The 15,171-nt window shown below is 35.9% G+C and overlaps 1 protein-coding gene across 1 annotated transcript; it reads right to left on the bottom strand.

Annotated features, from left to right (window-relative positions):
- Positions 1-3,993: 3,993 nt before the first annotated feature.
- LOC127835386 (myosin essential light chain, striated adductor muscle-like) lies at positions 3,994-12,940 on the bottom strand. The gene is made up of 6 exons (XM_052361784.1): positions 12,813-12,940; positions 12,022-12,049; positions 7,743-7,889; positions 6,361-6,528; positions 5,559-5,645; positions 3,994-4,676 (listed from the first exon to the last, which is right to left on the bottom strand). Exons 1-6 carry the CDS (start codon positions 12,813-12,815, stop codon positions 4,642-4,644), a joined length of 468 nt encoding a protein of 155 aa, XP_052217744.1. The 5' UTR covers positions 12,816-12,940; the 3' UTR covers positions 3,994-4,641.
- Positions 12,941-15,171: the final 2,231 nt, after the last annotated feature.

Here is a 15,171-nt window from a genome sequence, read left to right as displayed (position 1 = left end):
TAAAACATTTTTTTTAACAAGCGTTTGTGAATTGTCAGGATAATAATAAATTGTCAGGATAATAATGACAATAAGATATCGATAAGATCAAAGCAAATAAATTCGAAAGAAATCGGATATTCAGGTAAAACATTTTAGACGGGTTATATTTACCAAAATTGTGTTTGGTTAAGACTGTCACTATATGTAGTGAACCAGTCTATGAAACAGAACATGAAGAAGATGAGCATTCAGGGGAGATAATTGTGTAATCTTATTTCTGAAACGGTCTCATTTAGCGGAGAAAAACATATAATGAAAGAATATTAAGTGCGATTCGCTACACAATTATGATGTCATTTGTATACTTTTTCCTGAGGTATGTTTGTACATGTGATTTAGCATATGTCAAAGTGTTTTTGATTTGTTAAAGGTCATACATAGCATCGCGAAAATTTATGTCGCGTTGCAATTTTTTTTAGATGCATACCTATGTCTATTGTTGTCTAAATGTCCATATGTATGAACGGTCAACGCCCGCTACGCGGGCTTTTGCCCGTAATACTGTTTGTGTAAGAAATACTGTGTGGTATCTAAACAAGATTTGTATTGTTTTAAATTGTTCGACTAAATGTTTGTAATGATAAGTTTTTCTTAATATATAACCGTCTAAACATTAAGGCTTTTTAATTTGTTTACATAGTAAAACAATTCACACGCCCTTATTAAGACAAAGACCTTTGATTAAGCCCATATCACAAAACTACTTTAGACGTGTTCATAAAAATGTGTGACAGAAAACTATTTTTAGCAAATCAGAGAGCGTATATATCATGTAGAGTCCGTGAGCAAATTTAGTCTGCACTGAATAACTGACCTGCAGTTTAGTATTGTATGTACTTAACCGGTACATTTCACGGGAGGTGCGGACAAATACAAACGGCGGATTCGGAGATTACTTTTGTTTCAGTTAATGATAGATATAGACAGTGTACTATGGTAATATTTCATAGAACATGTAGTTCTTTCATTTGTTTAAAATTAACATTTTCAGAGACATATTTCTAGTACCCACTGGCTCATTGACAGAAAGCCAGTGGAGTGACGTCGACAGCTATTGAATATTACATTGTTTTGGCCCCGCCCATTCAAAGAAGGCCGCATTTAGCATTCACACTGTCCGTCTATCTATCCATTTGTCTGTTCGTCCGTTTTTGCGACGTTTCTTGTTTCACTCATATCTTAATGTGAGCACAAATGCCCAACATCATAAGACGACGTGTCGCGTGTGACACCCGTCTCTCTACCTTAGACGTCAAAATATACACTAATTTTGATATGTTATTAAAGTAGAAATTGTTGACGTAAATTATGCATACATACATTAAAATGTTTATCACTTTGTACTTTGTTCATCTTACCTTAACTCTTGTCTGTTAAGCTTAAGTCAAAATGAAGTTTATTTTAGCAACCATCCAGATCGGTTATCAATAATAGATTGGTAGACGGTATCATCACACCTAATAAATTGAATGCTGACCAGGTGTAGAATGCAGCCGAAATCTTAGCAAAAATGCAACAACAAATCTAACTTAATGTTTGTTTCTGCATGAAAAGGGTTACTAAATTTACGTTAATCTGATGCAGTGCATTTGATTCATTTATTTAAAAAATTTATATTTAAGGACAAAGGCTTTTTACACTGGCAAACGGTATCACCAGGCTAGCTCTTTTATGCCATTTGATTAATTATCATTTCCGTGCAAGATCTCAGACACTAATGATCAATTTAACGCATCTCTGTATGCAGTCACAATAGGACGGACATGCGCAAAATGTGATTTTTGTTGAGCCCGATTTTGGAAACCTCGATACAGCATTAACAATTGTCGAGTTACCGGTACATGCGTTCGTGCGTCCGATTTTCTGGACCATACGTTGACAGTATTCGTGCCATTTTACCACAAGTGTTCACCACCATAAGACCCCCGATGCTTGAAAAACTTGTCTCCCTACCTCAAAGCTTAAATTGCACACTCAAAGTCAAAGGTTAAATTAAGCCATAAGACGCTTTTTCGAACTGTTATGTTGCCATTTATGATGCAATTTTTAAATTAAATAACTTTCCGTTAATGACCACCATAATGAGTCGATGTGTTACCTGTCATACTCGTGTTCAAGCCCTACCTCAAAGGTCAATGTCACACTTTAGGCCAAAAAACAAATCTGGTCACTGCGCGTTGTCCAGACCAGATAGTGCAATTTATGAATGGATCCCACCAACGATGTATTTTTGTGTAACATCCGTCTTCCTACCTCAACGATTAAGATCGAACTTAAAGTTTAAATGTTAAATATGAAAAGAATCAGCTTGTCTGAACTGTGCTTTACTTATTCACCATAAAATTTTAAAACTTATTGACCACACACGTTCACCATATGGAGGCTGTGGGTCATGTGTAACAACCGTACCCTACCTCAAAGGTCGAGGCCACACTTAAAGATCAAAAAAAAAATTTTACCGGCTTATATAAAGTAAGTATTAAGTTTTTATACAGATTATTCAGACTATAACTTCGTCATTCATCATGCAATTTTGAAGTAATTTTCCTCACCACTTTGGAAAAGGGCAAAATGGGAACATTTGTGTATTTTGCAGAACCAATAAGAGAAATTAATATTATCATACAAAAACGTGCTTAATTTATTATTGTACTTGTATAAAGGTCAGAAAAGCATGATTCAACAGTCAATTGCTCATAGATGCTCATAGATATGTGGGACTTGAAAGTGTAAGTTCCACAACATACATTAGGGACGCAGGTTTGCATACTAATAGATTTTAGACTCGACATCAAGACTTATGATATAATTATAAACCATTAACGAAGCCTGGTCGGTTTTCGATATTATTGTAATGATTTACCATGGCTTTTTTACCAGTGCGAAAACATGCTGGTTCCCATTATCGCAAAAATAAACACTGATGTTGTTGCTATAAAAAAATCCTTTTGATTTGAACTGCTCTAGGTTGTATAAATGTTTCTATGATTAAAATGAATACACTTATCCAAGATTTGCGATATCTGAATCAAATCTATGAAGCAAGTTTTAATTCATTCTAAAAAAGAATGTCGATAGATCTTACATCAGATGTAAACGTTCTGAAGAAAGTCCACCGAAACGTTTTGATCATCCTTTGTACATATTGGTCATAATTTAGACTAGCTCCAAATGATTTAAGGCAGTGAAATGATACAATTAATAATATTGCGTGTACATGCTTATGACATATCTAAAGTACCGGTTCAATACTCACTTGAAGTATTCGCAATATTAATAATTATAAATACATTGTGTATTATAAACTTTTATCCTGATGTACACAGTTTTTGCGATGAACTGAAGCGAAGTTAATCACCGAATAATTCGTAGCATAAACTTTGTACGGTACTCTTCAAAATAAACACATTAAATCATCGGTTTATAGTGTTCGGTATAATTTAAATTAGCTAAACTCGTGGTGGAGATATAGCGAAGTTAATAGAAAGTTTTAGAAACAGTAAAAATGAAGCGCTTTTTGCCTTCGCTACTTGGTTTATTTTGAGGACGAAACCAAAGCGACATAAATGAATTGTTCTGCCTAAGCAAGTTTTAACTCTTCGAGAAGTGTTTTCTACATCCTGAAAATATACGCGTTCATTTCTGTGACAGCTGTCTGTTCAAGAAATAACAACGTGATTTTATTTGTGGTGTGATTAGAATGGAAGAGTATTTGCCAATATTTCTGTATTAAATTTACCCACGATTTTCTTCATAACTGTGTAAAATGTAAGTGTAGGAGGACTTTCATCGGCGAATGTGTAATTATTTCTCATGAAATCGCCATTAATGTTGCATCATCCAAATCGATATTAATTCTTAAACAAATCAGCGCATTTTGTTTATAATACTTTACAGCTCTTATTCTAAACCATGTGCTTACGCATAAAATACAACACAAGAAAGTCTCAATTCGGGAAAATATATATATATTATTCGCTTCGCTTTTTAAACATTTTCGAGGATACAAAAATGGGATAATCATTTTTAACAGCGAGTCCTCGTTTTGCAAGACAAAATTTACACCAATCACAGATAAGACAGACAATCATGTGACAGAGACCACGTGGCTTTTGGGGCCACTTGGTTAACATCACACCTGACAATCTGTAACCGGCGCCGGTTAAAGATGGTTCTTAAATAGCAATTTAAATATTAATAAATAATCGATTAAATAAAAACAATCAACAAAGTATGTAATACAATTACAAAACTCCATACGAAACTGAATTTAAATATCAATCACTCGTTGCAGGAACGATTTTACGGTGTTTTTTTTCTTCTTCATTTAAAACAAAAATCAGGTTGATACATTTTTAGAGGTTCGAAAAGCTCATCACAAAGATGTTATACATGGGCGGTCACGTGACCTATAAAATCGTTCCTTGCCTACAAAATTAGGAGCTCCTTTGTTTGGGGGAAGTCAAGAATGTTTGAGCATGAAATCAAATAACATCAAAGATGTTAAAAATGCACTCTTTCTCAAAGCCATTGGTCAATGAGATGATTATTGATGTTTGTTTGTATTTTAAAAGTCAAATTTGTTATTTTTCTGTAGACTTAGTTGGGTCCGGCCATGACTTTGTTGATGCATTCTGAAAATAGAGAACAACACATTGACATCAATGCTAAAAGGAACATTGTGTAATTCAAACCGAATATCTTAATAATAAAATGAGCGTGCTAAGCATATCAATATGTAGAGAAAAAAGGATTCAAATTAGAGCATTGCTCAGAACAAGTATATCAAATCAACTCGAACCCACACCAAGATAGTCTAATTATAGCGAAAACACTAGAAAAATATCAAGATTTCGAAACTTTAATAACTGACTTTTCCACATTGAATTACATTGTGTTAAGTTTTCTGTTTATTCTTCTCGCATTCCACAATATTACGTAGTTATAAGAATCTCTATAAGCAAACGTCTTGATCTGAGTACATAATTATGCTCGTCTTTAAGGATCTTATTTGTGTCGTTAGCTTTGATCTGATCACATACCCATGGATTTAACGTTTCATAAAGGCTCTTATATTTTTGATATTTCTTTACTTATGATCTTTCTAAGTACCTTCGTACTTGACGTTCTCTTCTAGAATCTTAATTATGTCTTAAGTTATGGTCTGACTGCGAACCCTAGGATTTTACGTTTCTTACCGCATCTTTAGTATATTGCCTTAAATGATCTAACCATGAACACCCGTACTTGACGTTCCTATAATTTAAAGGATCTCAAGTGTGTCGTAAGTTATGGTCTGACTACCTACCATAGCATTTAACGTTTCTCAAATATCTAAATTATGTCGTACGTTATAAATGATCCCACTATTCGTACCCGCTTATCTCACGTTCTCTTAAAGGCTCTTGCGTATGTCGTAAGTTATGGAACATCTGACAATGCGTACCCTTGTATTTCACGTTCTCTTAAAGGCTCTTAAGTATGTCGTAAGTTATGAATGATCTGGCTATGCATACCCTCGTATTTCACGTTTCCTTCCAGATCCTCGGTGAGGTCGATGTGCTTCAAGATGTCGTCTACTTCCAAGTCCGTCAGCTTCTCGCCTGCACAAACAGATCAAACATGTACATGGAGTTCATAAAGCCTCGCTCTGGGGTAAATGGGCTTAATGCAAGTGAGTAAGGTGCACAGGCTAATCAGGGACGACAATTTCAGCTTGAAATGTTTGAACGAAGTCCCATTTAAGCGAAAATTCAGTCTCGGTGGCAATTGTGTCATCCCTGTTTAGCCTGTGCGGACTGCACAGTCTAATCCGGGACGACACTTAACGCACATGCTTTACACCCCGTTTTCCCATAGCTAGGCGCTTTTAACTTGTGTAACACGAGTTCTCGTAAATACATGTGAATAGTGATAGAAACACCAAATGTAGCATGCACCCCACAGTAGATGAATGCTACAAGACATTTCGTTCGCTGTTCTTTTACTAATGAAACCTAGTCATTAACATGATTTTATAAATCTGTCCAATCGATCAGACAGCAATTGTTAGTATACACGTAAGTATCGCTTTTTTGCACAGGTGTATTCGATTGCCCTGGAAGGATGGCAGTTGCTATCGTTTACAAATGGGGGGTAGGGTTTGACAATAGCTTCTCGGAATCAGTAAGACCTCTCGAAAGTTGAACGCTACGTGGTTATCGCCGCTGCTACACGCCAAAATGTAGCAAAGGAATGGGGGACCTTTGTGCATACGTCATGCCATTTAAGACCGCATAACTTTTAAAATAAGAAAAAACGGAAATGAAAGCCATTTACCAAGGGAGGTAAGGAGGTGTCTGAGCTCGGCGCCGGAAATGAATCCCTGTCCCTCGCGGTCGAAAGTCTTGAAGGCCTCCATGAAGTCGGCGAAGGTACCGGTGTCTTTCTCCTGGAGCAGTTCCTTGTACAGGGGAATGAACTCTTCGAATTTGTAGGATTTCTCTCCTGAAAAATAGTGGCAGGCATGAAATATATGAGTTCTCTCCCTTAGGAAATCTAGCGGATAATCAAGTCTCCCTTACAAAATATAGCGGGTAATGCGGGTAATAAAGTATATGCTCGTTATGTAGATTGGCGTAACGTTGTAAGTACGTGTATTGAGTAACATGGAATACTCTAGGTTAGCGCCGGTAATCTGAATTGTTTAGCCAAAATGCATGCTATTAAGAAAGTTAGCTCAGACAGCTTCGAAAGTGTGAAAATCTGGTTAAAAAATAATTTACATCAAAATTAGATGCCATTTCTACAATTTATCAGCCAAACAGAGATTTCAGAAGCGATTGGCTTTTTTGCTACCGTTAACGCTAACATACTCGTTTATGATGTGACCAGCTGTAAAAAGGTGAAAAATGCAACAAGAAGTTATTAAACATTGCATTTTTTCCAGACAAATTTTGATTTTTTTATCAGTATGAAAATATCATTACGTCAATAGTGTAATTTGGTATTCCACTAAGATTAAATTATATCAACTAATCTATAAAGTACAACGTTTTCGCCCTAATTTCTACACCCAGTTAACTATACGAGCAGTACACATTGTCTGTGTGCCACCCTGCTAGACGTTGACATTCTTACAATTACAGATATCGATCGATATCTTATGGGGGTATAATTCGCAAATTTTGCATGGATGTAACTTGATGTGACACCAAAAGGTAAGAACGCGTCCCGATACATTGTACGGCTAATTTTATTCAATTTCGTCGAGTAACGCCCTTGACACTTTTCCCCAAGAGAACGAACCATGTCAGTACAGTCTCATTCTTAATCTCAAATAGTTCACCATGAGTATTGACAGCTAAACAATAATTCCAAGTGGTAATTAGGAGAACAAAGGAGGACACGTTAAATTACCCAGTTCACATAAATTGTCCTGTATTTTAGATAATTCCAAAGTTGGGATAGAAACAAAAAGGCAATGGACCACCAGGCGCTAATCTGAGACCCGAAGGAACTTAATTGTTCTGAGAATGTTGTTACCAATGTCGTGAAATTTGGACAAGAGATGTGGCCTTTAAAGGTTTCACTGGGTAAATGTTGACAACTCATGACGGACAACTCACGACGGACGCTGCACGATGGACAAAAGGCGATAACAAAAGCTCGCCAAAAGCTTTGTGCTCAGTTTAGCTAAAAAGATGCCAGCAATTGCTTACCCATCTTCTGGGTGCCGCCGTGTTTGGAAATGACGGCGTTGGTGGGGTTGCGGCCAAGGCAGCGGAGGAGGTCGCCTAGCTTGAAGGCGTCTACCTCACCGTCACGACCGTCCCAGAAGTCGAACAGGTCGAACACCTCACGGGCATCTGTACGCGAAAAACAACGTTCATGTAAGTATAGGCGACATTAAGGTAAGTATAAACAACGAAATGCTATACACATTGTAAAGGCAACGTAAAAACAAAAATTCAACGTTAACATACATATATGCAACGTTATTATAAAAAAGCAAAGTTAAGATACATCTGCAAAATAAAGATAAGAACGTGTATAAGGATTTTAAATATAAGGAAATGCAACGTTAAGATAAGTAGAGACCACGTTAATATAAGGATATGCAACATAATTATAAGTACGTAAAGGCATCGTAAAGACAAATATATGCAACGTTAACGTTACAGGACTGCTAAATTGACAAGCGCTTTTCATTCACTAGTGCTTTCAAACTTTGTTGTTTGCTTCTTGCAGCACTGAAATGTATAATCATATTACTGTCTTTATAAGCTATTTACAGTATTTGGTTGCTTGTGAATGTATCGAGCGATTGAAGGCCTCGTTGAGCATTTGTAATATAACAACATGCAAATGTAATTTGTCATCACGGAGTTGTCATTAAGCAATAGGCATATGCAATTTAAAAACAAGAATGGATTCCCTTTGATAAATTACTTGTAATATTTATTCAATAACTCTTTATTTGACTTTCGTTCATTAGAAGGCGTTCAGTTGATATTTCCGATGATCTGGTGTTCCTCCATTTATATGAGCGTTTTTAAAACCATAACTGTCGCGACCGCAAAGGAAATAACTATTAAGTTGTGTAGAACAATTGTAAAAACAAAGTTGTATTCATTTTTTTTAAAAGCTGCTGCTCTCAACACACTACAAGATGAGACGAGACTCCATAATGTACAGTCTGGGCTGATCCAACTTATGCAGGCATGCATGTAACATGCATGTATCATACATGTATGTCTATCTCATAATATTGATTAATGCAGATAATATCTCTGGGCAACTGTTTGATTAGAAATACAAATGTTTGGCATGAGGTTCGATGCGTACTAGGGCGCACGTGTTCTTCGTGTAAATTGATCACTAGTTACTGTACATGCTGCGTTCGCATATGCCAATCATCAATGATAATTATCAGCAATTGTTCTCAGTAATTAGTATGAGAGATTATTAACTCAGTACGTACGATCTACATTATATACTGAGTGAGTTTGCATTAAGCAATTACTCGTCTAGGGCAACGCAAGCGGCATAAAAAAAAACACTCCCCCGCGAAAGACTCTAAAAATATCAATGATAAGCATTCCACGCGCAGAAGCGCAGCCTACGTCATTGACGATTCCAAACATGGGAAAGTCATCTCTACTTCTGCCTATCGGACTGAGCGCACACAAGGCGTCTAGTGTCTGGTTTCAATACGAAAGATGCTAACGTGCCGTGCGAATAAGCGCGCACGTGTTGCTAGTTAGCGGGCAAACAAATATATATGAGTTTCCATAGTTACGATACAGGTAAAATTGGTGGAAAGAGACGCGCGTGTGTGCGTTTCCTTGCCTCTGCACGAATATGATTAATATTGTATACATCTACAACATTTCTCGTAAAAAAGCTCGCATCATGTATACATGTAAGAGTCTTGTTTCATGGCAGAATAAATAGACAGTGTTTGAAAGAAACGAGAAATTTTATTAGGAAATACTTTTATCGATTACCCAATTTAAAATATTTAAATATAACGTGTGACACATTAGTGTAAAGGTCTGAAATGTAGACTGCCATATCACAAATGTCGTTTAAACAGAGCGATGATTACAATTTTAACATAAAACGTCCACCTGTTTGTTCTTTTAAGAGATTTAGATTTTAATAAGTTGTTATACGTAAATGATTGGCTATTGTTTGTCTTTGACCACCTTAGCAACACAAAATAAATTTCAAACATTGCAGGAATGAACACAATACAATGTTACATAACCAATGTTTGCGGGTATTTTTGACAATTTCTAGTATGTTTACATTAAAAATAAAATACATTAAGTATAGTATTCGCCATCGGAATTTGACGCATGTAAACCTCAGGAGAATCAATTGTAAAAGTCGGGGAAACTTTGGGATACAAAATAAACTAATATTAATATACCGTTGCTTAGAACCGTAAGAAAGATGCAATAATAACATTATGCTTTAACGGTATTCGTATAACGCCTTCCACTGTAATAACAAAACACGTAGAATTATCAAAACGACGAATTCTTAGCTAGTATTGAGTTAATAAGCGACGTTACATGCAAAGCTGGCAAACGAATACTTATTTCGCACGGCCTTCGCAATACGCATAATGGAGAATCCGTAGAAGAAAGCTATCGTTTATGTGTCTAAATGTTGTATATGCAAATACAGGCGGTTTCTTGGAAAGCCTCGGCGAAAGCATTTTGTCTGAGTGCCAGGGAAGGTAATTAAGGTCAGCTACACATGTCAGCAATCGACGTACGAGTTATGCGTGCTTACATGCCAAGTATCTTTTCTGATCGTGTGGTATGTATATCGCATGGAAACATTTAGAAGAACGGTCCACCAGATTGCTTATTACTTGTTTTTATCAACAAGTAATCCATTTATTGTATAATTTTATAGAAGAATATGATTGTACCATTTATTACAATAGATAAGACGTTCGAAATGCACAAATAGCAGTATACATGTCAATTTATTAATGTTTTTGTAAGTGTATTGAATTTTGAAAATATACTTGCTATTTACCATACAATTCAAGAACAATGGATTTCTTTGATTATATACACAGATAAATACCGATAATCAAAGCAATACACGCGTTCAACCAAACAATGATAAATCGCCTCATGTATGTCATTTAAAATCAGTTTTCCCCACCCACTCACGTGCCAGCCCTACCAGCCCCACTCCCCACCCATCCCAAAAAGAGCCTAAACTCTGCGCAGATGGAACGGTCAGAACGTACTACTAATGTAAGTACAAACGCATTTCGCAGACTATAACCATAAACGCTGCAGAAAACCTGGCACGCTTCTACTCTGAATTGTTTACACGAACTGCGTCAGTCAATTGTGTATATCAGGTGTTCTTGTTCCAACTTCTTTTCCGAAGTAAGGACCAACGCCATGGAAAGTCGGTATCATGATCGGTGGACTATTTTCATATACGCATACATTCTATCCTCGAAATATAGACATCTAATTAAATGCCAACCGTTAAGAAACTTTTACTAAGGCAATGCGCTTAGGATAATCAAAGCACTGAAAGTACTGGTGGATTATTGACATGAAATCTCACAACGTGGCCCTGATTCAAAAGGAAACTAAGTTCATTTAGAAAAACATTCAAGTTTCTGAACCCTGTCTTCGCCACTGCGATGTTTAGTGTGTTACTAGTCTCGGACCAGCTTCAATAGGAAAGAGTTAAAGGGAAACATACAATCTAAAATATCGCCTGTGTGAATCGAGTATTGTACATTCGGATACTTTTTCTCGGTAACGGCTTTTATCGTTATATAGAGAATACTAGCAATGCGCATGTACTAACATTTTCACAACACCCAATCAAATTGCGTTGCGTTAACAGAGAGTTAGTTCTGCGGCGTAGACAGAAGTGCTCCGAAGTTTGCAGTAATATGCAAATTAGGCTGAAGATTGGCTACTGTGTATTATTGCCGCTTTGCGTCAATAATCCAAAAAGTAGCGCTGATAATTATTAAAGTGTTGTAGCAATAAGTCATGTTGGTATTGTTAGGGCTGTTGTTGTTGTTAATGTTGTTGATTTGTTATTGTTATTGTTCCAATAATCGTTGTTGTGGTAGTGGGGTTGTTAACGCTGACTGAACTTAATTCTTAAAACCTTTTAACGTCGCAGTTCCTTAAATTTTAATTTTACTTCTTAACCCATTTATTCCTAGTGGACTCTCCCATCCTTCTAAATTGGATCAATTTATTTCCAAAATTAGGGATATCTAGTATATTTATTTCTACATTTAGAATATTTCTTACATAAATTCCTTTAAACAAACAGCGCAGACCCTGATGAGACGCCGCATCATGCGGCGTCTCATCTGGGTCTACGCTGTTTGCCAAGGCTTTTTTTCTAGACGCTAGGCATAAATGGGTTAATATACGAAAACACATTAGTGGGTTAGTCATTAAAAGGTCCGGGAACCACTCAGTTTCTTACCTTCAATTTCTCCTTCAGAAAGGCCGCTCTGAAAGAAGCCAGGTGTGCACAATTATTAATCGGTTACAGGTACCATACCAGTATGTAGTTGCTAAGGCTACGAAGTGTGAAGATAATAGGTTGCATACATGTGTATTCATATATTCGACACTCGTGTCTAGAAGAAGCAAATCGTGAGAAACAGACTCTACAACTAACAAAATAAACGCATACCGATATGCAGCTAGGTTAAATTGTTGTGTAATTCTAGTATAATTATCTCTCGATCTCTTATCAATAACGTTTAGCAAATCGAGCACATCACGCATAGCACACTAAGTATTAATTCAATAACTATTATCTAAAATATTTACAAGCGAATTTTATACGTGGTGGCTCGTTGTGTATTAACAAACTGACAAGCTTTAATAATAATTTTCTATAGTATCCACTTTACTGAACGACCAGTGAATTAACATAAATCTTTCTTTAACAAATTGTTGTAGGTGTTGTGCATATAGCTTTAAGAGGATGAACGCAATATTATATATATGATATGCAAGTATAAAATTCAATTAAGCAACATAATGCAACGCCTTTTGCACATGATCGCTTTTCTAACTCAACATGCCATACTAGTGCATGAAAATAAGAGAACGACATAAACTGAAGAATTACCTACATTACCGAAAAACCGCGTACATGTTTATGTATCAAATATAACTTATAATGAGAATTAATATATAGGTGTTAGCAATATAATATAAACTAATAAAAAGCGTTCATGGATAATAATAGTTAAAAGTACTCACCATTTTGTCTGTAGGCTAAAGAATCCGTACACGATATGCACCACACCGAAGGCACTGGAGGTATCCGTACTTACACCGAGAAAACAGCCTTTTTACCTGTACGCGTGCCGGGCAAGTCCATTCGCCGTCAAGCGGGGATGAACGCACGTGCTTGGATGATTCGCGCCTGTATAGGCCAGCCCATTGCTCGATTAGATTAACAGCAATGATCGATTAAGCCAGGCTGGTCAAAGATGATACGGTCAGCGCTTAGTTTACGTAATCGATTCTTATCAAGTCGGCTGTAAAGGCTAGTGCTAGGTAGACATTCAAATCAGAATTGTATACTAGTACCCCTATAGCAGACGCGTCTTAATTAGATAACACTTCAGAATGTTCGTTAATAATCTAACATTAATCCATTGTCGCCTTGGGGTATCTCGGTGAAGCATGAACATTCATCCTACATGCGGGCTTCCATCTGTTCTTGATAGCATCGGTAGAAAATTTCATCATCTGGACGAAGTTTGTAAAACATCGATGGCTTCTCGCGTTAATAATAATAATTATGATACAACAATACACATTAATTGTGGACGAGGAATTTACAGCATATACGTGCAACAATTACTGTTTTAATTGTATTAAATGGAATTTAATAGCGAATCATTTATTGATCCTAAAATAAAAAATGCATTACATAAACTTGTATTAAAACAATGAATACAGTAGTCTAAAACACAACCTAGTAGAAAAATGTTAACGGATACTTTTTCATTACATCAACGTCATACTCCTCTATAGAAATTGACCAGTAAATATCGCCAGAATACAAAAATCCATACAAGCAGGAATTATTGTAGATCAATTAAAGGGGCCTTTTTACAGATTTTGGCATGTTTTGAAGTTTGCCATTAAATGCTATATAAATTGATAAATGTAAACATTAAATTTTAAAAGCTCCAGTAAAAAATAAAATTTTAAAAGGGGGAAAAAAATAGCCCGCAGCAGGGCTCGAACCAGTGACCCCCGGCATCCTGAAGTAAAAACCAATTAGACCGCTCGAGCTATTCTGCTAAGCATACATAAGATCCGTATTGTATACGTTATATATACAGTCTTCGTAGTTTCACAAATTTAAACGACAACAACAGAACTCTCCAACTTATTCTATCGTTTCGCGTTGCACGCTTTATAATTTTTAGGTTTTTATATCGTCAAAAGATGCATATAATGGCTATATTAGACCATGGCAAATGCTCAGTAATACTGTTTCCTCACAAATATCATAACTAAACCGAACATTTGCGAATATGAAACGACTTTTTTCAATTTTGTCAATTTACCAAACCGTGAAAAGATCCCTTTAAAATATTCTGAAATATACACAAAAATGTGGGACAGAAATTTAGGGTTTGCAAGAAGCTTATGTGCGTTTAAGTAACACTCCTAAGTATGTTGTAGGTTTTTTAACCGAAATTTTAATTTTCTGTTCTTTCTTCGCACAACTCGTATTGTTATACCAAAATCAAAGATAATAAAACAATAACCGAACCATTTAGTTTTTGTTAACATTCCAATTTGCAAACCCTAAATTTCTGTCCCGCATTTTTGTGAAAAATTCGTGTACAACTTTCACTCTCATGAACATAAAACATGATCTCGCAAAACATTTGTTTATGTATATTTACACATCAATGCATTAAATATGTATTCAAGACAATGAATAAGGTGAAACATTTGAATTACAAATATAAGGACATAAATGTTGTTATCTCCCCAACGGAAAAGCAAACAAATAATAATCTCTATGCATAAGTTATTTCTGTACAAGAAAATTTCAAAAGCAGCAGGAAAATACACAATTTTAGCAAAGAAGTATTATATTTTCATATGTATCATTGATTGAAAATTTGGCAAATACTAGTTGAATGTTAATCTCCATCTTTTCTTGTAATGGCAAGCATTTTTGCCACAAATAAATATACCATCACCACGCTGCAGTTTAGAATGTACAATAATAAAGCGTAGCTTATCATTTGTAAACGAACGCAATCTAAACCGAAAAAGTGCATATTAGTTTACTACTAACCTAATTTGTGTAAACATATGCTTAAATACCAGTATGTGAAAAAATATTGAAAAGTTCATAATTAACTGAGTCGTGTTATGAGAAAACTGGGCAAAATGCATGTGCGTAAAGTGTCGTCCCAAATTAGCCTGTGCAGTCCGCACAGGCTAATCGGGGACGACACTTTCCGCTTGAATAGGATTTTTGCTAAAAAGAGACTTAATTTAAACGAAAAATGTCATAAAGACGGAAAGTGTCGTCCCTGATTAGCCTGTGCGGATTGCACAGGCTAATCTGGGATGACAATCT

The sequence above is a fragment of the Dreissena polymorpha genome, chromosome 6 (assembly GCF_020536995.1).
Source record: "Dreissena polymorpha isolate Duluth1 chromosome 6, UMN_Dpol_1.0, whole genome shotgun sequence".
In the NCBI taxonomy this organism is placed as follows: Eukaryota; Metazoa; Mollusca; class Bivalvia; order Myida; family Dreissenidae; genus Dreissena; species Dreissena polymorpha.
The sequence above is the reverse complement of the archived record's forward strand: the minus strand, read 5'-3'. Positions and strand labels throughout refer to the sequence as shown.

Coding starts and splice junctions, on each gene's coding strand:
- LOC127835386 (XM_052361784.1), bottom strand. Junction 7,890..12,021: donor TTCTGAAGGAGAAATTGAAG/GTAAGAAACTGA, acceptor TTTCGCGTACAG/ATGCCCGTGAGGTGTTCGAC. Junction 6,529..7,742: donor CGGCGGCACCCAGAAGATGG/GTAAGCAATTGC, acceptor ACTATTTTTCAG/GAGAGAAATCCTACAAATTC.